A 21984-nucleotide genomic window follows, 5' to 3' on the forward strand; every position below is an offset into this window, starting at 1 on the left:
AAATTTGTTTCCTTTTTATTATCCCAAAAGTTTCTATCTAATATTGACCAAGAACAGAGAAAATGCTCAATTTCATCAGTGTGACAGAGTTTATTCTTTTGGGACTAAGCAGTCATCAGGAATGGCAAGTTCTCTTCATCATTTTCCTGCTGGTCTACATGATCACTGTGGTGGGTAATATCAGCATGATCCTGTTAATTAAGGTTGGTCCCCAACTCAGTAGCCCCATGTACTTTTTTCTGAGTCATTTGTTGTCTGTTGATATGTGGTTTTCTTCCAACATCACCCCTAAGATGTTGGAAAACCTGTTATCAGAGACAAAAACGATTTCTTATGCTGATTGTTTGGTACAGTGTTTCTTTTTTATTGCTCTTGTCCACGTAGAAGTTTTTATTCTTGTTGTGATGGCCTTTGACAGACACATGGCCATTGGGAACCCTTTGCTCTATGGCAGCAAAATATCAAGAATAGTCTGTATCCAACTGATTTCTTTCCCTTATGTGTATGGTTTTCTGATTAGTCTGGCATCAACATTATTGTACAACAACATTGTACTTCTGTGGGAAGATTGACATCAACCACTTCTCATCGAATTGGCCTGTGCTGGAACCTTTGTTATATATATTTATATATATATATATTTAATATATAATATATATAACCTTTGTTATATACAATAGTTTGAATATAAAATGACTATCCATGCCAACATTAATCTCACCCATTCTCTGGTTATAGTAATCATATCTTATACATTCATACTCATTGCCATTCTACAGATACATTTACCAGAAGGGAGGCACAAGGTCCGTCTAGCTAGGGCTATGGTTTTTCCAGTGGTCATGTATGGATGTGAGAGTTGGACTATAAAGAAAGCTGAATACTGAAGAATTGATGCTTTTGAACTGCAGTGTTGCAGAAGACTCTTGAGAATCCCTTGGACTGCAAGAAGATCCAACCAGTCCATCTTAAAGGAGATTAATCCTGGGTGTTAATTGGAAGGACTGATGTTGAAGCTGAAACTCCAATACTCCAGCCACCTTGTGCGAAGAGCTGACTCACTGGAAAAGACCCTGATGCTGGGCAAGATTGAGGGCATGAGGAGAAGGAGAGGACAGAGGATGAGATGGTTGCATGGCATCACCGACTCAATGGACATGGGTTTGGGTGGACTCCGGGAGTTGGTGATGGACAGAGAGGCCTGGCGTGCTGTGGTTCATGGGGTTGCAAAAAGTCAGATACGACTGAGCGACTGAACTGAACTGACTGAAAAGGACTGAATGAAAAATATACAAATGAGACAATTTAGGGAATGGAGTGAGACAAAAACAGAGCATGCTGATAAACACAGAAATTAGAAGAGGCAGGATGCACTCAGAATTGTCAAAGATTTATTTTAAGGAGGTGACTTTTCAGTTATGGGCAAGTAGCCAGCTATGTTGGAGAAGGAAATGGCAACCCACTCCAGTGTTCTTGTCTGGAGAATCCCAGGGACAGCGGAGCCTGGTGGGCTGCCATCTATGGGGTCGCACAGAGTCAGACACGACTGAAGTGACTTTGTAGCAGCAGCAGCAGCCAGCCATGTAAACTACTGAGGAAAAAGAGAATGAAAATATGAAAAATTAGAAGAGGAAATATTTCAAAAACTATAAACTTTGTGATTGTGTCATGGCTCCCTCCAACTAGTAGCAACTCACAGTTTGGAAGTTGATTAATCACTGTGAACTATTTTCCTACCCCTCAAATTATTCATATGGGAATTAAATACATCATAGAGAAAATGATTTGGGCACATAACATAGGCACCGATATTTCAGTTCTGGTCCGGGTTCACCTGTACCCTATATTTTCCAGATCGTAGATCTTATGGCTGCTAAGTGTGAATATCCTAAGCTAGCTGAGAGTTGTTGATTTTCACTGGGGATAGAGCTAAAACCAAGAATTTTCATGTATAAAAACTCTTGACTCTGCTTGGTGAATCCATAATTACCTAATTAACAGAGTTTGACTTGGATTATTGGTACAACTAATTATAAGAAGATGAGATGGTTAGATAGCATCACCAACTCAATGGACATGAGTCTGAGCAAACTCTGGGATATAGTGAAGGACAGAGGAACCTTGTGTGCTGCAGTCCATGGGGTCTCAAATAGCCAAATACAACTTAGTGAACTGAACAATTATGATAGAAACCAGAATCTCGTGTAGCTTGTTCAATTTCATATTACAAAACTTAGACTACTTCTAGATATAAAGTAATACATAATAAATATAACATAGCAAATATATTTGACATAAAATTGGTTTTGATGTTTGTAAATTAATTATTATAAACAATTATAACTACAGCCCATTTATGTCATAATATTCTCTTAAAGCAATATTATTATGGGGATTTTAAATTCCCAAGATGATGTTAATCCTACAGATGCATCCCTAAGTACTCAGAGCAGTTTACTTCTCAGAAGACTTATCTGGGGTAATGTATTAAATGGAGAAAACATTCCTTGAGGACATTTTCCTTGTAATGACGTTAAATTTGAAAATAAATAATTAGACATATAATGGATTGTTGCTGAAAAGCAGTAGAATCTGAAATAAGACAGTAATTTTAAAAACACGGCACCTGAATTTTATTTTATATGTATATAGAATTTGTCTATTGACATAATTTTGGTATGGTGATTGAACCACTTGCAGTTGACTTTTCTAACTGTTAAACTGATACAGTCCATGTTGTTAAATACCTCTTACCTCATCCTGCAAGCAGCAGTAATCAAGCAAGCGAAACATATAGCTAAGTAAAATAACACATGACTGGGATTTTCATAAGTTGAACGCTTTTGATATCATATGCTGGCATAGTGTAGAAAAGTATGTCAATGACTAGATTGTAAGACCAAGGTTTAAGACAATCATCCTGTAAAACTGTGTAGATAAGAAGATATCTTCTGGACTTCCCTGGTGGCACAGTGGGTAAGAATCTGACTACCAGTATAAGGGACACAAGTTCAATCCCTGCTTGGAGGAAGATTCCACACGCCGTGGAGCAACTAAGCCCGAGTGCCACAACTACTGAGCCTGCGCCCTAGAACCTGCGAGCCACAACCTCTTCAGCCCGGTCACCTGGAGTCCGTGCTCCACAACAAGAGAATCCACTGCAGTGAGAAGACCACACACCCCAACCAAGAGGAGCCCAGGCGCAGCCAAAAATAAACAAACACATTTTTTTTTTAAAAAGGGTATCTTCCAAGTCATACGAAAACGAGTAAGTTAATATTGCATGTGTATTTGTATTAATATTGACAATGAGAGGCAACGATCATACACAAAGTTAGTATTCAGTGGAATTGCAGTGATTCACCCTTTTTACTTCCCCGTTCAGCACAAAGTGGTTGTCTGACCTTGGTTGAATATTTACACTTATGAGTCTCCAGTCTTTTTCTATAAGACAATACGTTGAAATGGATTCAGTCATGCTCTGATGATTCTCAGTCTAGCTTTACTTTTACTAGAACTCTATGAGGTTAACATTATTGTAATCATTTAGCAAAAATAAGTGTCTAGTACTAATAGTATATGAATGTAATTGTTTTAGAGTTAAGAAACTAATAAATATTGCAATAATTATCTATAAGGCCTATTAAAGGAAATAAATGTGATTATATAGCCTTCCATTAGACTTTGTGCAAAGTGTACATTGATTTTTATATCATTTGAACTAGAATACTGATAAACATGACTCAAAAATTTCAAGAATAAAATAAAGCCATTTGTTTCTTTTAATTTGTCCATAGGCAATGCAAACTGGATCTAAGTGAAGGCAATGCCAAATTTCACAGATGTGACAGGATTTATTCTTCTGGAGCTGACCAATCATCAGGAGCTTCAAGTTCTCTTTTTTTTTGTGGTGTTTCTAGTAGTTTACATGATCACTCTGATAGGGAACATTGGTACGATTATTTTGATCAGCATCAGCCCCCAGCTTCAGAGCCCCATGTACTTTTTTCTTGAGTCATTTGTCTTTTGTGGATGTGTGGTTCTCTTGCAGTGTCACTCCGAAGATGCTGAAAAACTTACTATCTGAGACAAAACCCATTTCCTATGTGGCATGTGTGGTGCAGTGTTATTCTTCAGAGCTCTTGTCCACGTGGAAGTATATATCTTGGCTGTGATGGCCTTTGATCCCTACATGGCCACCTGCAACCCTCTGCTTTATGGCCGTAAAATCTCCAGGACTGTGTGTGCTCGTCTCATCTCTGTGTTATACATCTATGGGTTCTCTGTTAGCCTAATCTGCACACTGTGGACATATGGCCTGTTCTTCTGTGGAAACTGTGAAGTCAACCACATCTATTGTGCTGACCCTGCTCTTATCAAGATTGCCTGTGGAGGGATCCATATTAGAGAATACACCATGATTGTTATTGCTGGCATTAATTTCACATATTCCCACTCTGTGCTTCTCATTTGCTACACCCTCATCATAGGCCGTGCTGCACATGCGCTCTGCGGATGGCAGGAGGAAGGCATTCTCCACAGTTAACATGTGTTTTGGGACTCTCAAGCATCTGCCTCCAATGCGGGAGACCCGGGTTCCAGCCCTAGGTCGGAAGGATCCTCTGGAGAAGGAAATGGTAACCCACTCCAGTACTCTTGCCTGGAGAATCCCATGGACGGAGAAGCCCAGTAGGCTACAATCTACGGGGTTGGAAGGAGTCGGACATGACTGAGCGATTTCACCTCACCTCACGTCATCTTCATGTATCTCAGGAGGCCCACTGAAGAGTCTGTGGAGCAGGGGAAGATGGTGGCTGTGTTTTACACCACAGTGATTCCCATGCTGAATCCCATGATCCACAGTTTGAGGAACAAAGACGTGAAAGAGGCGGTCAACAAAGCAATCGTCAAGGCACACTTGAGGCAGTGAACCTGAACTACATAATTCCGTGTATGCCACTTCCTGTTATATATGTCCAGGCACATAAATAACCCTGTTTACAGTAGACTGTATACAGGCAACACTTAAATATACTAAAAGGTCCAGTCTAACACAGCGATGGTTTACCCCATGAACGGACTCTCAGGACTAAGCCTCCTTTATCTACATATGCAAACATCCTAACCCTGACCTATTACTGTTAGTCACAGTGTGTGTAAAATTGTGCTGAGTGTAGTCACTGGATAACTGATAAATACATTTGGATAAGCACATGTTAATTTGGAGGTATCTTTGTAAGAGTTTATGATTTCTTACGATACTTTCTATATATAATTGCTCTTCACTTGTTTTATAAGTAATATATAAGTTCATGAGAAAAAATTAAGACTTCATCTCTTTTCCATGAGTATAAAAGTTGGTGAATCCTCATTTACCAAGAAAGCTTTCAATAACATAAGTGCATGCATGGACTTTTGAAAACAAAAATGTATTCAGAATCTTCCTCTAGTGTCATGAATTCAGAAGGTTAATTCTCAGCATGCATTGCTATATAATTAACACTATTTGTGTTTCAAACAATCTGTTGACTCACCGTAATTCTAATCTTTGATTTGGATTTTGGCTGGTTGTTTTTCTCTTCATTAATTTAAATAGTGAAATATTTATGACTAAAGCCTATCATGTCCTTCTCATAGTTTAAAAAGATGAAGCAATATGGATTTTTATCCTTTAAAATCTAACTTTTGACCAGAAGAATGTCCTGTTAAATATTTGATTGCCATGATCAAGCTATTGTTTGATTCCAAATTCTTGTCACTAACATTACATTCTTAGGTCTGTGTTTAGCTGCTTAAGTCAAGCTTTTAATAACTAGAGAGGATCAACCAGATAAGAATCTCTGTAAAACCAAATGCCGTTGCACTCAGTTCAGTACAGTTCAGTCGCTCAGTCGTGTCCGACTCTTTGCGACCCCATGAATAGCAGCACGCTAGGCCTCCCTATCCATCACCAACTCCTGGAGTTCACTCAGACTCACGTCCTTTGAGTCAGTGATGCCATCCAGCCATCTCATCCTCGGTCGTCCCCTTCTCCTCCTCCCCCCAATCCCTCCCAGCATCAGAGTCTTTTCCAGTGAGTCAATGCTTCGCATGAGGTGGCCAAAGTACTGGAGTTTCAGCTTTAGCATCATTCCTTCCAAAGAAATCCCAGGGTTGATCACCTTCAGAATGGACTAGTTGGATCTCCTTGCAGTCCAAGGGACTTTCAAGAGTCTTCTCCAACATCACAGTTCAAAAGCATCAATTCTTCAGCACTCAGCCTTCTTCACAGTCCAACTCTCACATCCATACATGACCCTGGAAAAACCATAGCCTTGGCTAGATGGGCCTTTGTTGGCAAAGTAATGTCTCTGCTTTTAAATATGCTATCTAGGATGGTCATAACTTTTCTTCCAAGGAGTAAGCGTCTTTGAATTTCATGGCTGCAGTCACCATGTGCAGTGATTTTGGAGCCCCCCAAAGTAAAGCCTGACACTGTTTCCACTGTTTCCCCATCTATTTCCCATGAAGCGATGGGACCAGATGCCACGATCTTCGTTTTCTGAATGTTGAGCTTTAAGCCAATGTTTTCACTTTCCTCTTTCACTTTCATCAAGAGGCTTTTTGGTTCTTCTTCACTTTCTGCCATAAGGGTGGTGTCATCTGCAGATCTGAGGTGATTGATATTTCTCCCGGCAATCTTGATTCCAGCTTGTGCTTCTTCCAGCCCAGCGTTTCTCATGATGTACTTTGCATATAAGTTAAAGAAGCAGGGTGACGATATACAGCCTTGACGTACTCCTTTTCCTATTTGGAACCAGTCTGTTGTTCCATGTCCAGTTCTAACTGTTGCTTCCTGACCTGAACATAGGTTTCTAAAGAGGCAGGTCAGGTGGTCTGGTATTCTCATCTCTTTCAGAATTTTCCAGTTTATTGTGATCCACATTGCACTAGACGTGTATTAAAATATGATCAGCACAGCTCAAACTGGTATCCATTGGTATCTGATTACAAGTTTAGTATTCAATTTATGTTGATTGGTGTCCATTTAATCTACCTTCATTCTTAATATAAGTGGAATCCATTTTTTGTCCTTGTTGACTCTTGCTAATAGTACCAGCATAAAAGCAAATCAGAAGCAGAAGTAATTTCTCATGAATGAGTTTATTCTTGTTTAAGGGCTAATCCAATTAAAAGGGGTGCACAATTGAACATGTGTAGAAAGACTCTGAGAAGTAACATTTACTTGTGGTAATATCACTGGAAATATGTTTTCATTTAAGCACAGAAAGTATTGTTACTCAGGTTAATTTACTAATTGCCCACAAACCACATTCCCTCAGATTGGCTCTGAGAAAAGGCAAATGGTGGGAGGAGAGTTCCTTTTCATAACTTTAGGTTCTGAGCAGGAAGAAACAGTACCATTTGATTAGTATTGGAAAGTACATTAACAAAGTTTTTATTTTTTAATGTTTTCAAATCACCCAAGTTTGCTTCTAACAAGTTGGTGTCAAGTATGAAACGATAAGCTGCTCAAGAAACAATCGTACTGACAGAGATCATTATAACTTGACCCTTTAAGAGCACATTTTCTGTGATCCTTATGGCAGACATATTCCTCAGTGTTCACTATTTCATGTTTTATTTTATAAGTAAAACATTTGTCATCCAGCCGTTCACCACCATTCCCATTGCCCCTTGTCAGTGTGATACAAAATGTTGTCAAGTCTTGGGAATGAGCCATCAGTAGAAAGTGATGCCTGAAACCTAAAGATCACCTTCTGGATGTTAAAGCCATTAGATATGGACTTTTTTTTTCTCTTCCTTCCCACTTGAAAATGTGGCCACTGAAATGATCACTTTTTAGACAAAGATGGAAAACACATATTGAGGGTCTAATTGCCCTTCCCAAACCCTGTAACTCATACTGCTGCCTGAGAGAGGAATGAATTCCTTTATTAAGTCACTGCATCTTGGGAGTTCACTTGGCTATATTTGCTCTTATAATACTTTCCATAAACATCCTTGGCACTTCACCTCTGCTTCTTACCACTCACTAGGACGATTTTTACCTGAGAATGATGAAGTCTGTTCAGAAACTATTCTGGTATTGAGAGAAGGGCATCTTGTCTTCTGTCTTAACCAGAAGGAGAAAAACTGAAACCTCTGATCTATCTCAGATATTAGGTTATACATCCCTTTGTCCGGACATGACTGAGCGACTGAACTGAACTGAGCTGAACTGATCCTTTTGTCCTAACTACTTGGTGAATCCTTGGGCTTATTATGACCTTTAAGACCTCCAGTTTTCACATTAAGTGGTTTTGGATCCCTTTTGACCTGTCATCTAGGCCATTTTGCTAGCTTTTTTAGGTACTTACAAGTCTCTTTCTTAAGCTTAGGAGATCTCAGCTATGCTTTTTCTGCACTGCGCTTGCAGGTGCAAATCAAGTGTGTTTTTACCAGACACTTGAGCCAGCACGTCTTTGACTGTCCTTACTTATTAGTGGGGCTTCCCCAGTGGCTCCGCAGTAAAAAAATCATCTGCAAAGCAAGAGACATGGTTTCAATCCCTGGGAGAACATCCCCTGGAGAAGGAAATGCTCCAGTATTCTTGCCTGGAAAATCCCATGGACAGAGGAGCCTGGTGGGTTACAGTCCATAGGGTCACACAGAGTCAAACACAACCGAGCGTGCACACACTTACATGCACTTATTATGAGTGAAGTTGTTCCCCCCAAAGATGTGTTAAGTTCCTAACCTGAAGAACCTCAGAGTTTGGTTATAGGGCCATTATTTGGATATAGGGTAGCTGAAGATGCAATTGTTAATATGAAGTCATACTGGAGTAATGTGGACGGTTAGTCCAGTGTGAGTGATGTCCTTACAGGAGTGAAGAATCTGGACACAGATGTAGAGGGAAGATGATCATGAGAAGACAGCAGAGACTGGAAAGATGCTTATAAACCAAGGAATGCCTGGGACCATGAGCAGCTGGAAAAAAACAAGGAAGGAACCTCCCTTAGTGCTTCATAGAGAGCATGGTTCTGGCAATACCTTGACTTCAGACTCTTAGGCTCCAGAAATGTGAGAAAATAAATTTTTGTTGTTCTAAATCAATGAGTGTGTGGTAGTTTGTTAATGCAGACTGATGAAACTAATATATTTCTTTACAATATTGTTTCAATGTTAGAACTTTGGTTTTACTTTAGTCTTGTTTAGTCTCCCAGGCTATCATCCTTTCTGCTCTGGGAGCTCTTCAAATGTATCTGAACTTTATTTGGTAAACATGTGGTTTTGCAGAAACCTCCCCTGAATCCAGTGTGCTCCCCAGAAGGGGCACCAGATTCCTTTTGAAAGATTCACTAACCTTTAAACCCTTCTCACATTGCCAATCTCAGGTTCAGCCCTTATTCTGCAGTTTACTATATAAGCTTGCTACTGTGCTTCTAACTATTTAAATTATACTTCCAGAATTATTTAACAAAATAGCAACAACAAAGATGTTCTCTTTTCTTGAGTTTTATCTTTGGCAATTGACAGTCATGATTTCCAAGAATGATTTCTCTGCAACTATGCTCCCTGACTCCAAAAGAAGTTGTTTTAAGAACTTGAAAATCAGGATAGTAATTCATTGCTTCTGTTCAGAATTTGTACAGTTTACCTCCACTTAGAACACCATGTTGCTGCTTTAATAATGGCATATATTAAAGGAATATATTAAAGGCATATATTAAAATAGAGTTTAATATAAATAATTTAACATGGCAATATTGATGTCTTCACATAAATCTGAAATCTAATTTAACAATGAAGTGTGTACTAAGATAACTTGGATAAAATAAGCTAAAATGTTTCTGAATAACTTATACAATCATTTTTTTGCCAGTATTTCCCAAAATAGCAGACTGTTCAGCATATTCAGGAATGTTTTTGATTTTGCCCTACAAGAATAGCTCACAATATCACCCACATGGTAGACACCAAACATTTGAATCTGAATTAAAAAAAAAAAAAAACATTCCAGTTGACGGTTTAAGTGGGTCTTGGATTGCATCACTTTACAACCACCCCAACATAAAACGATATTCCTGACATCTGAGAGCAACCACATTTATAACTTGGTTTTAAACTACCACTTCCTGTCCCCTCAACCCATTGTAATTTCTTCAAATCCCTAAAATATAAAAGGATCTTAAGCCTTGCTGAGGGAATATAGAGTTATGTCTTCATTTTTGTTTTGATACAGAAGAAGAGAGGATGACTTTCCAAAAGCTGACCCTGATTCCCAGATCTGCAGGGCAAATAATGACATCTTTTAGAACATGAGAACCACGAAATTATAGAGAGTGACCGACAGTGAATCTAGTAGGGGTCAGACACAGAGAAGAATGATGTTTAGCAGACAGGATACAGTTGAGGAACAACTACTGCATGGAGTGGCGTGGGGATGGACAAGAAATTTACTTTACCACCTCCCTTTTTCTGGCTCCACAATGTATAAAATAGAAACATTTTTGAAAGCAGTGGCTAAATCTTATTATCAGTTAAATAGAAACTATCTAGGTCAAAACTATCAAGTGTCACATATGCAAAGAGTAGCAATATGTTAAAAATGTGCATAGTAATCTTTTAAACCTTTCGTCTTACTTAGAAATTATATGTAAAATAGAACACATGTGCAAAGTCATTTTGCTCATATAAAAACGGTAAAAATAAAATTAACCTATCAAAGATAATAAAAACAACATAGCGGCATGTGGCATAGTTCCAGGACAGTCAGTGTTACAAGTCACATTCTAATGTTTATTAGAGACAGGAAATAACATTTTTCAAAGGCTTTCCTCAAGGCGTTTTTCACCTCTTGGTTCCTCAGGCTGTAGATCATGGGATTCAACATAGGAATGACTATTTTGTAGAAGACAGAGGCCATTTTGTCTGTGTCAAGGGAATGGTTTGATTTGGGCTGCAGATACATGAAGATCAGAGTCCCGTAGAATATAGCAACAGCGGTCAGATGAGAACCACAGGTTGCGAATGCTTTGCGCCTCCCTTCTGCAGACTGGATTCTCAGGATGGCAGCCACAATGTATAGGTAAGAAACAAGGACCATGGTCAAAGGGCTGATCATGTTGAGTCCAGCAAAGATAAAAATCAAGATCTCTTTGAGGCTGGTGTCTGAGCATGCAAGGGCCATCAAAGGGACATCATCACAATAGAAGAGATTAATAGCATTGGGGCCACAGTAGATCAATCGAAAAGTAACAACTGTGTGGAGGAAAGCAACAGAAAAGCTGTATAAGTAAGGGCCTGCTACCAGTTGCATGCACACCTTTCGGGACATGATCACCATGTAGAGAAGAGGATTGCAGATGGCCACATAGCGGTCATAAGCCATTACTGCAAGAAGGAACATCTCCAAAACCAAGAAGTTCAGGAAAAAGCCCAGCTGTGTCGCACATGCATAGAAAGATATGGACCTGTGCTGGGTCACGAGGGTTTCCAGGAACTTTGGGGCTATTGAGGAGGAGTAACAAAAGTCTACAAAGGCCAGATTACTGAGAAAAAAGTACATGGGTGTGTGAAGGTGAGGATCCAGCTGGATTAATGAAATCAGGCCAATGTTTCCCACCAGAGTTAGAGAATATACCACTAAAATGAGGAGAAAGAAAAGGATTTCAATCTCTCTCTGGACTGAAAAACCCAAAAGAATGAATTCCATCACCCTGGTAATATTCTCTTCAATCATGTGTTCTAGTTTCTGAACTGCAGAAAAGAGACAAGTTAAAGACAGATAAGTTATCAGGAGTAAGGAATTGTCATCAGATGCCAAACGTGTGTGTTTTAACTTGAGAAATTATTGCTCACTGAAGCAGAAGATCAGAACAAATAAATATATCCCTTCTCAAACTCTCCTGTTTGGCTATTTATAATTTTCTGAAGCCAAAAATTGAGGTTTAATAAAAATATGGAATATTTTTATATTTTAATATGTTTATAAAAATATGGAATATTTTAGTTTTAGATTATTTTAGTTATATTCAATAATAGAGAGAATAAAGATATTGTTAAATATTCTGCTCCCAATATTTACTTCTCAGTGGAGTAAAATTTTAATATGTAATATTTTATCTGTTTTAATAGACATATATTTTATTTTAAAAATGTACCTTATGCTAAATATAATAATACAAAGCTAAACAGGATAGTCAATGGATAGAAAAATGGAGGCAATTAAATATTCCTATTTGTGAATTAGGCAAATTTTGATTCTTTTTCAAATGCTACTTTCTAAAAGTGATAATGTACACTTGCAGTTACTCAGAACACACATATGTTAAAAAGTAGAGTTCTTGATAATCGTTTAGTCAATGGACATGAGTTTGAGCAATCTCCAGGGGATAGTGAAGGACAGGGAAGGCTGGCATGCTGCAGCCCATGGCGTCACGAAGAGCCAGACATGACTGAATGAGTGACCAATAACAAATAGTTTTACATTAATTATTTTCAGCACTTATAATCAGGAATGCTTTCTAAATTACCTGGTAAATTTTTAGTGTAACAATAGCATGCACTCCTGCTTTTGAAAGGTAGCCATCTCTTTGACAAGAGAAATAGCAATTATATGGACATGGTTTTCCTATCATAATGTTCAACTTGCATGATGTGGTTTTTGAGAGTTCTATGCCTCTATTCACTTCTGAGACTAAGGAAGATAACTAGCTCATTTTAACTTCAGGAGTAAAGTTAAAAAGAAAAAAAAAATCACCATAGCAAATTAAAATGAAGTGTGCAAAATAGAAAAAATAACCCCATACTTTCCCCCTGAACATTTTACCCAAAGGGAAGCTTTGTTTCTTGTTGCTGTTTTTTTTTTTGTTCTTTTAAAATTTATTGGAGTATAAGTGATTTGAGATGTTATGTTAGTTTCTGCTGTATAGCAAGTGAATCAGTTATACACATACATATTCATATATCCACTCTTTTTTTAGATTCTTCTCCTATATAGGTCATTACAGAATACTGAGAAGAGTTCCCTGTGCTATACAGTAGGTTCTTATTAATTATCTATTTTATATATAGTAATGTTGCTGTTTTTTAACAAGTTACTGTGAGTAGTCAGAAAATGTGTCCTTTTAGTTTTTCCTCCTCTTTCTATTGACTCAGCTTAATGCAATGACTTGTACCTAATGTGTTTTCCAGAAAAAAAAAATACACATGCACCTATGTGTATATACTCGTGTGTGTTAAGTCCCTCCAGTTGTGTCTGACTCTTTGTGACACTATGAATTGTATTCTGCAAAGGTCCTCTGTCCACAGGATTCTCCAGGCAAGAATACTTTGGTGGGTTGCTGTACCTTCCTCCAGGGAATCTTCCCAACCCAGGAATCGAACCTGCATCTCCTTTGGCTCCTAAACTGCAGGCAGACTCTTTACTGCTGAGCCACTGGAGAAGCCTATATATATATATATATATATATATATATATATATATATATATACACACACATACATGCATATATGGTAAATCATCTGCCTGCAACGCAAGAGACCCAGGTTCGATTCCTGTGTTGGGAAGATCCCCTGGAGAAGGAAATGTCAACCCACTCCAGTATTCTTGCCTGGAGAATCCAATGGACAGAGGAGCCTGGTGGGCTACAGTCCATGAGATCGCAAGAGTCAGATACTACTTAGCAACTAAACAACCATCACATACATATATACATAATGGCAATCCACTCCAGTACTATTGCCTGGAAAATCCCATGGATGGAGGAACCTGGTAGGCTACAGTCTATGGGGTCGCAGAGCTGGACACGACTGAGCACCTTCATTCATTCATTCATTCATATGCATATATACAAACACACACATACTTACACATAAGTACATAGATAAAATGTCACAAGAAAACTGTTTTCCCCCATCCATTTATTTTCCTCTTGCTGGAGACAAAACCTAGCTTGTGAAAGGCATTGTTTTAACTAAGTTATCTTCCTGAACAGACATCTTAACAGAGCTACTGGCACTACAGCTTACCATTCTGGCAAAAGAATGGAAAAAAATGATAAAAGATTGATCTGAACATCATTTGCCCATTTCCATTATGGTAATATAATATCTCTAGTCTCACTTTGGTCTTCCATGATAAATATCAATTTGGACATTTTAGAGGTAACTAACAGATATTTTGATACTGAGTTACTTTTCTTTGAGCATACATTGAAATCAGACTTATTTTCTTATATGTTTTCTTTGTAATAAAAGGAAAAAGATACCAAACTCACACAGCCTCATCAATTAAAAAAAAAACACTTCCCTATTTTGTGAATCACTTTCAGCCACAAATGTCTCTTTTTCAAGATTTTTTTAAACCATCAAAAGTTTCCCCTGAGAGAAAGACAACACACACATACAAATGCTCTTCTTCCTTAGGAATTGGCTTCCACAGTTTCATCAATGGAGTGTTTTCTTTTAAAGGAAACCCAAGTCTTGAGCAGAAGTCAAAGAGGATATCTTATTTGGGGTGGGCTAAGAAAGGTATTTCATTATTGTGTATACACAGCAGCTTCATCCAGTTGGAGTAGAGTTAGACAGGGTCATCTACTTTCCTTTAAATTGTGCAAAGTGTAGAGGCTTGGAAAAGGAGGGTTATGGAAATGACTGGCAGTATCTCTTAACCTACTTGGTTGCAGAAGAAATCTTCCCCTGAAAAGTTGAAATACCCAGGGTACCTGAATGTGTGAAGTAGGTCTTTATAAAGTGCAGTTTCTATTCCTTGGGGAGTTAATTCCTAATATTCCCCAGACGTGACTGCACCAGGTTCACTGACCCTCCAGGGTGCAACTGTGATTAGAAAGCTTCATGTTGATGTATGGCAAAACCAATAAAATATTGTAAAGTAACTAGCCTCCAATTTAAATAAATAAATATAAATTTTAAAAATAGCCTATAAAGAGAAAGGTAACAATATGTCTTATTTTAAACTAGAATGTTGTGAAGTAATTAGCCTTCAATTAAAATAAATTAATTAATTTAAAAATTAAAAAATAGGCTATAATGATGTAATCATGAAATCACTAATCCTTGATTCAGTTCAGTTCAGTCACTCAGTCATGTCCAAGTCTTTGCAGCCCCATGGACTGCAGGGTGCCAGGCTTCCCTATCCATCACCAACTCCTGAAGCTTACTCAAATTCATGTCTATCAAGTCGGTAATGCCATCCAACCATCTGATACTCTGTTGGTCCCTTCCCCTCTCACCTTCAATCTTTCCCAGCATGAGGGTCTTTTCTAGTGAGTCAGGTCTTAGCATCAAGTGGCCAAAGTATTGAAGTTTCAGCTTCACCATCGGTCCTTCCAACGAATATTCAGGACTGATTTACTTTAGGATATACTGGTTGGATCTCCTTGCTGTCCAAGTTCAAAAGCATCAATTCTTCTGCACTCAGCTTTTTTTATACTCCAATTCTCACATCCATACATGACTACTGGAAAAACCATAGCTTTGACTAGAAGGACCTTTGTCGGCAAAGTAATGTCTCTACTTTTTAACAGGCTGTTTAGGTTGATAATAGCTTTTCTTCCAAGGAGCAAGGGTCTTTTAATTTCATGGCTGCAGTCACCATCTGCACTGATTTTGGATCCCCCAAAATAAAGTCTCTCACTGTTTCCATTGTTTCCCCATCTATTTGCATGAAGTGATTGGACCAGATGCCATGATATAAATCGTAAGTTGTTTTCTTTATTCTTTGCTATGTGTAGACCTAAGAGCAATAAGTACCCTCTGTCTACATCATACATCATTAAAATTCAACTTTTAAAATTACATAGCATTAATTTGTTTGTGACCTGTGGCAAGAATCTAAGCTCTTGTTTTTCCACACAGCAAACTAACTTTGCTAATATTATTAATTAAGTAATCCATCTCCTTCTGATTAATTTATAATTAAAGTATCAACTCATTTACTAAAATATCTCAATAAAATTCATGAGTTTAGAGTTTTAGAAAACTTTTAGGGCATTTTAATATATGCTTAATTTATGAAAAGAAAATCTTTTTTAAGAACATAAATAAAATATGATTGACATCTGAACAGCACGGGTTTGAACTGCATGGATCCACTCATATGCCATTTTCTTTTCAATAAATACTACTACAGTCCTACTCTATTCAAAGTTGGTTGACTCTTCAGATGAAGAATTGCATATTTAATGCAAAATTAAAGCAAATTATACAACCAGTGGGGTAGGATTAGGGACATAAACCCCACTGGTTGTAGAATTTGCTTTGATTTTGCATTAGATATGCAAAGATAGGCTCAATAAAAAACAAAAATGATATGAACCTAAGAGAAGCAGAAGATATTAAGAAGAGGTGCCAAGAATACACAGAAGCGCTATACAAAAAATCTCTTCATGCCTCAGATAATCACGATGGCATGATCACTTTTCAACCCCATGGACAGTAGCATGCCAGTCTTCCCTGTCCTTCACTACCTTTGAGAGTTTGCTCAAACTCATGTACATTTAGTCAGTGATGCCATCCAGCCAACTCATCCTCTGTCACCTCCTTCTCTTCCTGCCCTAAAACTTTCTCAGCATCAAGGTCTTTTCCAATGAGTTGGCTCTCACATCAGATGGCCAAAGTATTGGAGCTTCCGATTCAGCATCAGTCCTTCCAGTGAATATTCAGGTTTAATTTCCTTTAGGATTAATTGGTTTGATCTCCTTGCAGACCAAGGACTCTCAAGAATCTTCTCCAGCATTACAATTTGAAAGAATAAATTCTTTGACTCTTAGTCTTCTTTACAGTCCAACCACCTCATCCATACATGACTACAGGAAAAAAGCAAACAAACAAAGTCTTGTACTTACTTTACTGCAAAATTATCTTTTTTGCAGCACTGTTCTTTGCAAAGTTGTTTGTGTTTGTACGCTGCCCCCAGTGTATATCCTCCCACTCCTCATGAAATCATTATAGTCATCCTTTTATTCCCATTATTCGATATAAAGTCCACTTAAGAAGATCATGCTATTTAATCGATCAGCCATATTTGCCATAGTTTTTCCTTCCTTGATGAATTTTCTCACGTTCGAATTTTCATGCCCCCCTGAATTTCTTCCTGAATGTTCATCCCCAGTTTCATTGCTCATTTTTCTTCATTGCCTTGACCTCTAAATGTTGGACAGACATAAGTTCAAGTCCTTGTCAATTTCATCTGTTTATATCTACACATTTTCCTTTACTTGTTAATTTCATTCAGTCTTATTCCTTTTAACAGTGTCCATATGCAAATTGTTCCCAATGTAACTCTTCACCTGAGTACATTCTGAATTCTAAACTCTCGTATTCAACATCAGATTGATGTCTTTACTTGGTAGCGCACTAAGCATCTTAGATTTAGTGTCCAAAACTGAGTTTCTAATACCATTCCCTTTCCTTTCTCAAGGCTGTTCCTCTCAAACTCCTCTGAATCTTATGGTTGCTCCAGGCAAGTACCTTGAGTCACTCTTGATTTGGAGAAATTCAGAGTGGTGTTCCCTTCCAGTCCATCTGGCATCCAGCTTATTTTACCAGCTGAAATGCTGCTCCATGCTTTTATCCATCATGCTTTCAGCTAGGTTCCCTGTGTCCATTCTGTCTCTCCTTAGTCGATCATAAAGCAGAGTAATTTGCTTAAAGAGTAAATTAGGTTATCTCATTCCCTGGCACAGAATCCTCCAATAGTTGCCCATTTCACCCAGTATAGAAATCAGATACTTTTTTTATGTTTTTTTCAAATTTATTTTGAATTGGAAGATAACTGCTTTACAATGTTGTGTCGATTTCTGCTGCACAACAGTGTGAATCAGCTTTAAGTAGACATATACCTCCTTCTCTTGAGTTTCCCTCCCAGTTCCCCCCTGTATCCCATCCCTCTAGCTCATCACAGAGCACCAAATGAGCTCCCTGTCCTTGACAGCAATTTCCCACTAGCCATCTATTATACAGATGGTGGTATATGCATGTCAATGCTCCACTCTCAATTTGCCCCGCTCTCTCAGATATGCAGATGACACCATTCTGATGGCAGAAAGCAAAGAGAAACTAAACAGTCTTCTGATGAAGGTAAATGAGGAGAGTGAAAAAGCTGGCTTAATATTCAATAATCAAAAAACTAAGGTCATGGCATCCAATCCCATTACTTCATGGCAAATAGATGGGGAAAAAGTGGAAACAGTGCTAGATTTTATTTTCTTGGGCTCCAAAATTTCTGCAGACTGTGACTGTAGCCACAAAATTAAAAGATGTTTGCTCCTTGGAAGAAAAGATAATAAATATAGACAACTTCTTTTTTTTTTTTATTTTCTTTTTTATTTTATTTTTTTTTTTTAATTTTAAAATCTTTAATTCTTACATGCATTCCCAAACATGAACCCCCCTCCCACCTCCCTCCCCATAACATCTTTCTGGGTCATCCCCATGCACCAGCCCCAAGCATGCTGCATCCTGCGTCAGACATAGACTGGCGACTTCTTAAAAAGCAGAGACATTACTCTAACAAAGGTCCGTATGATTTTCTCAGTAGTCATGTAAGGATGTGACAGTTGAACCATAAAGAAGGCTGACCACTAAAGAACTGATGCCTTCAAATTGTGGAGCTGCAGAAGACTCTTGAGAGTCCCTTGGACTGCAAGAACATCAAACCAGTCAAGTTCCAATGATTTGGCCCTCTGATATGAAGTACTGATTCACTGGAAAAGACCCCAATGCTGGGAAAGATTGAGGGCTGGAAGAGAAAGGGGTGACAGAGGATGAGATGGTTGGGTGGCATTACTGACTCGATGGACATGAGTTTGAGCAAACTCCAAGAGTTGGGAAAGACAGGGAAGCCTGGCATGCTGCAGCCCATGGGTTTGAAAAGAGCCGGACATGCTTAGGGGCTGATCGGCAACTCCTTCTCCCGTGTCCACAAGCCCCTTCTCTATGTCTGTGTCTCTATTCCTGCCCTGCAGATAGGTTCAACAGCACCATTCTTCTAGATTCCATATACATGAATTAATATATGATATTTATTTTCCTTTTTCTGACTTATTTCATTCTGTAAAACAGGCTCTAGGTTAATCAACATCACTTCAAAAATTTTACAGGGGTCCACAGAACTGGGAATGATTAGGCTGTTTATGGCATTCTGACTACATTTATCTTACTTCTTCCTCCTCCCACCATTCCCTTCTTTCTATCCATATATAAATATTTCAATGCATGCCAGCTTGCATGTGTGTGTTCTAGGCTTCTCTGTCCATTGAATAATCCAGGCAAGAATAGTGGAGTGGGTTGTCATGCCCTCCCTCAGGGGGATCTCCCCAGCCCAGGTATCAAACCCATGTCTCTCATATCTCCTGCACTGGCAAACTTGTTCTTTACCACTGGAGCCACCTGGGAGACCCCATGATTGCATTTGCTCCCTCTGCCTAGAATACCTTTCTTTGACATCTCAATCTTTCACCCCCTGGGCACTTTCACAGTGTGAAATGTGAGAACACTAGAGTTAGATTATCTAGGACCAAATTCTGGCTTTGCTGAGATGTGCTGTGACAATACTTATTCATATAACACCCTGTGTTTTGTTTTCAAGATCTTTGAAACAAAAATGGACATAGTAACTGCTTCTGGTGTGGTTTTGAGATTTAAATGTGTGTGTAAACTATGCAAATATGAAGGATGTAAATTGTGTAGAAGATCTAGAATCGTATATGCGCTATCATAAATGCCACATCAGCATTAATTGCTAACTTACTTTTTATCATTATACCAAATTTTAGTTGGCTTGTTTCTTTGTCTCCTCTGTTATGTATCATGTGGGAAGAAGTTTTTGTCTCTTATCCATCTCTTTATATGTATTTGTTGACACAAACTGGAGACTCAATAAAGATTCTCAACAGAGTTGTAAGAGTTTACATTTTTTCTGCACTAACATTAATAATTATATATATATATATATGTAGTTTTCACTTGCCAAGCTCATTCTTTAAAGATAATACTTTCTCTTTTATGCCTATTAAATCATTGTTGTTGTTTAGTTGCTGTGTCATTTCCAACTCTTCTGCAACCCCAAGGACTGTAGCCCACTAGGCTCCTGCGTTCATGGCATTTTCCAGATAAGAAAATGGAGTGGGTTGCCATTTCCTTCTGCAGAAGGTCTTCCTGACCCAGGGATTGAACTCGTGTTTCCTTCATTGGAAGGCAGATTCTTTATCACTGATCCACCAGGGAAGCATTAAATCTTTAGTAAATTTTATGTTAATCATTATTTAACTTATATGCAGAGTACATCATGAGAAACGCTGGGCTGGAAGAAGCAAAAGGTGGAATCAAGATTGCCAGGAGAATTATCAGTAACCTCAGATATGCAGAAAGTGAAGAGGAACTAAAAAGCCTCTTGATGAAAGTAAAAGAGGAGAGTGAAAAAGTTGGCTTAAAGCTCAACAGTCAGAAAACGAAGATCATGGCATCTGGTCCCAACACTTCATGGGAAATAGATTGGGAAACAGTGGGAACAGTGTCAGACTTTATTTTTTTGGGCTCCAAAATCACTGCAGATGGTGACTGCAGCCATGAAATTTAAAAGATGCTTACTCCTTGGAAGAAAAGTTATGATCAACCTAGATAGCATATTTAAAAGCAGAGACATTACTTTGCCAACAAAGGTCTGTTTAGTTAAGGCCATGGTTTTTCCAGTAGTCATGTATGGATGTGAGAGTTGGACTGTGAAGAAAGCTGAGCGCCGAAGAATCGATGCTTTTGAACTGTGGTGTTGGAGAAGACTCCTGAGAGTCCCTTGGACTGCAAGGAAATCCAACCAGTCCATTCTAAAGGAGATCAGCCCTGGGTGTTCTTTGGAAGGAATGATGCTAAAGCTGAAGCTCCAGAACTTTGACCACCTCATGCAAAGAGTTGACTCATTGGAAAAGACTGATGTTGGGAGGGATTGGGGGCAGGAGAAGGGGACGACAGAGGATGAGATGGCATCACCGACTCTATGGACATGAGTTTGAGTGAACTCCGGGATTTGGTGATGGACAGGGAGGCCTGGTGTGCTGCGATTCATGGAGTCACAAAGAGTCGGACACGACTGAGCAACTGAACTGAACTGAATAATTAAATAAATAAACATGAAAGAGGAAACATCCTTTGAAAATAATGAGATTGCTATTGTTCCGAGTCAAACTGCCAAAACTTTTTGAGAAATTCATTTATTGCTCAACAATAAGTTATGAAGTCCCCAGCTGTGTCAGGAACTACAGATAAAGTGGCTAAAAAATGACTCCATTTAGTTATGTTTTCTTTTTTGTTGTTGTTTTTTAATTCCTAAATCAAGTTACATAAGGCTTCTTATTTTCTTTACCCCATTTTTGATACTTAATTTTAATATATCTAGTTTCAATCTTTCTTATTTAACTACGTAGGAGGATATGGCTATTCATGAATAATTCTCTACATATACTTTCATTTGTATTTTTTCAGCTTTTATTTGGGCTTCCCTGGTAGCTCAGATGGTAAAAAAATATGCTTGCCGTGTAGGAAACCCTGGTATTAAACACCCACACATACACAATTATTTCTCTGATACTTTTAAGCTGAAAATGTGACTTATTCCTTGAAGCAAGTTTTGTATTTGTTTTCACAGAGTAAGTTGATTTGAGGGCTTCCAGATAATGATAAAGAATCTGCCTGCCAGTGCAGGATATGCAACAGATGAAAGTTCAATCCCTGAGCTGGAAAGATTCCCTGGATTAGGAAGTGGTAACCTACTCCAGTATTCTTGCTTGGAAAAGTCTATGGACAGGGGAGCTTGGCAGGTTACAATTCATGCAGTGACAAAGAGTTGGACACAGCTGGACACTCAGCCCTGGCGCTGACTGGACTTCATCTGATGCCTTCATTATCTTGTTTTCATCATGATGAGACTTTTGTGCCCTGTCTAATTTCTAGAAAATGACCCAGCCATAAATATGAGCA

The 21984-nt window shown here is 38.4% G+C and overlaps 1 protein-coding gene and 2 pseudogenes across 1 annotated transcript; 2 read left to right on the forward strand and 1 right to left on the reverse strand.

Annotated features, from left to right (window-relative positions):
* Positions 1 to 62: 62 nt before the first annotated feature.
* Positions 63 to 3092, forward strand: LOC138420223 (olfactory receptor 5M3-like; annotated as a pseudogene).
* A 731-nt stretch (positions 3093 to 3823) lies between these two features.
* LOC138420656 (olfactory receptor 5M9-like) lies at positions 3824 to 5187 on the forward strand (annotated as a pseudogene).
* A 5584-nt stretch (positions 5188 to 10771) lies between these two features.
* Positions 10772 to 11728, reverse strand: LOC138420224 (olfactory receptor 8U3-like). The gene has a single exon (XM_069553346.1). It carries the CDS (start codon positions 11726 to 11728, stop codon positions 10772 to 10774), a length of 957 nt encoding a protein of 318 aa, XP_069409447.1.
* Positions 11729 to 21984: the final 10256 nt, after the last annotated feature.

Source organism: Ovis canadensis, chromosome 15 (genome assembly GCF_042477335.2).
Source record: "Ovis canadensis isolate MfBH-ARS-UI-01 breed Bighorn chromosome 15, ARS-UI_OviCan_v2, whole genome shotgun sequence".
Lineage (NCBI taxonomy): Eukaryota > Metazoa > Chordata > Mammalia > Artiodactyla > Bovidae > Ovis > Ovis canadensis.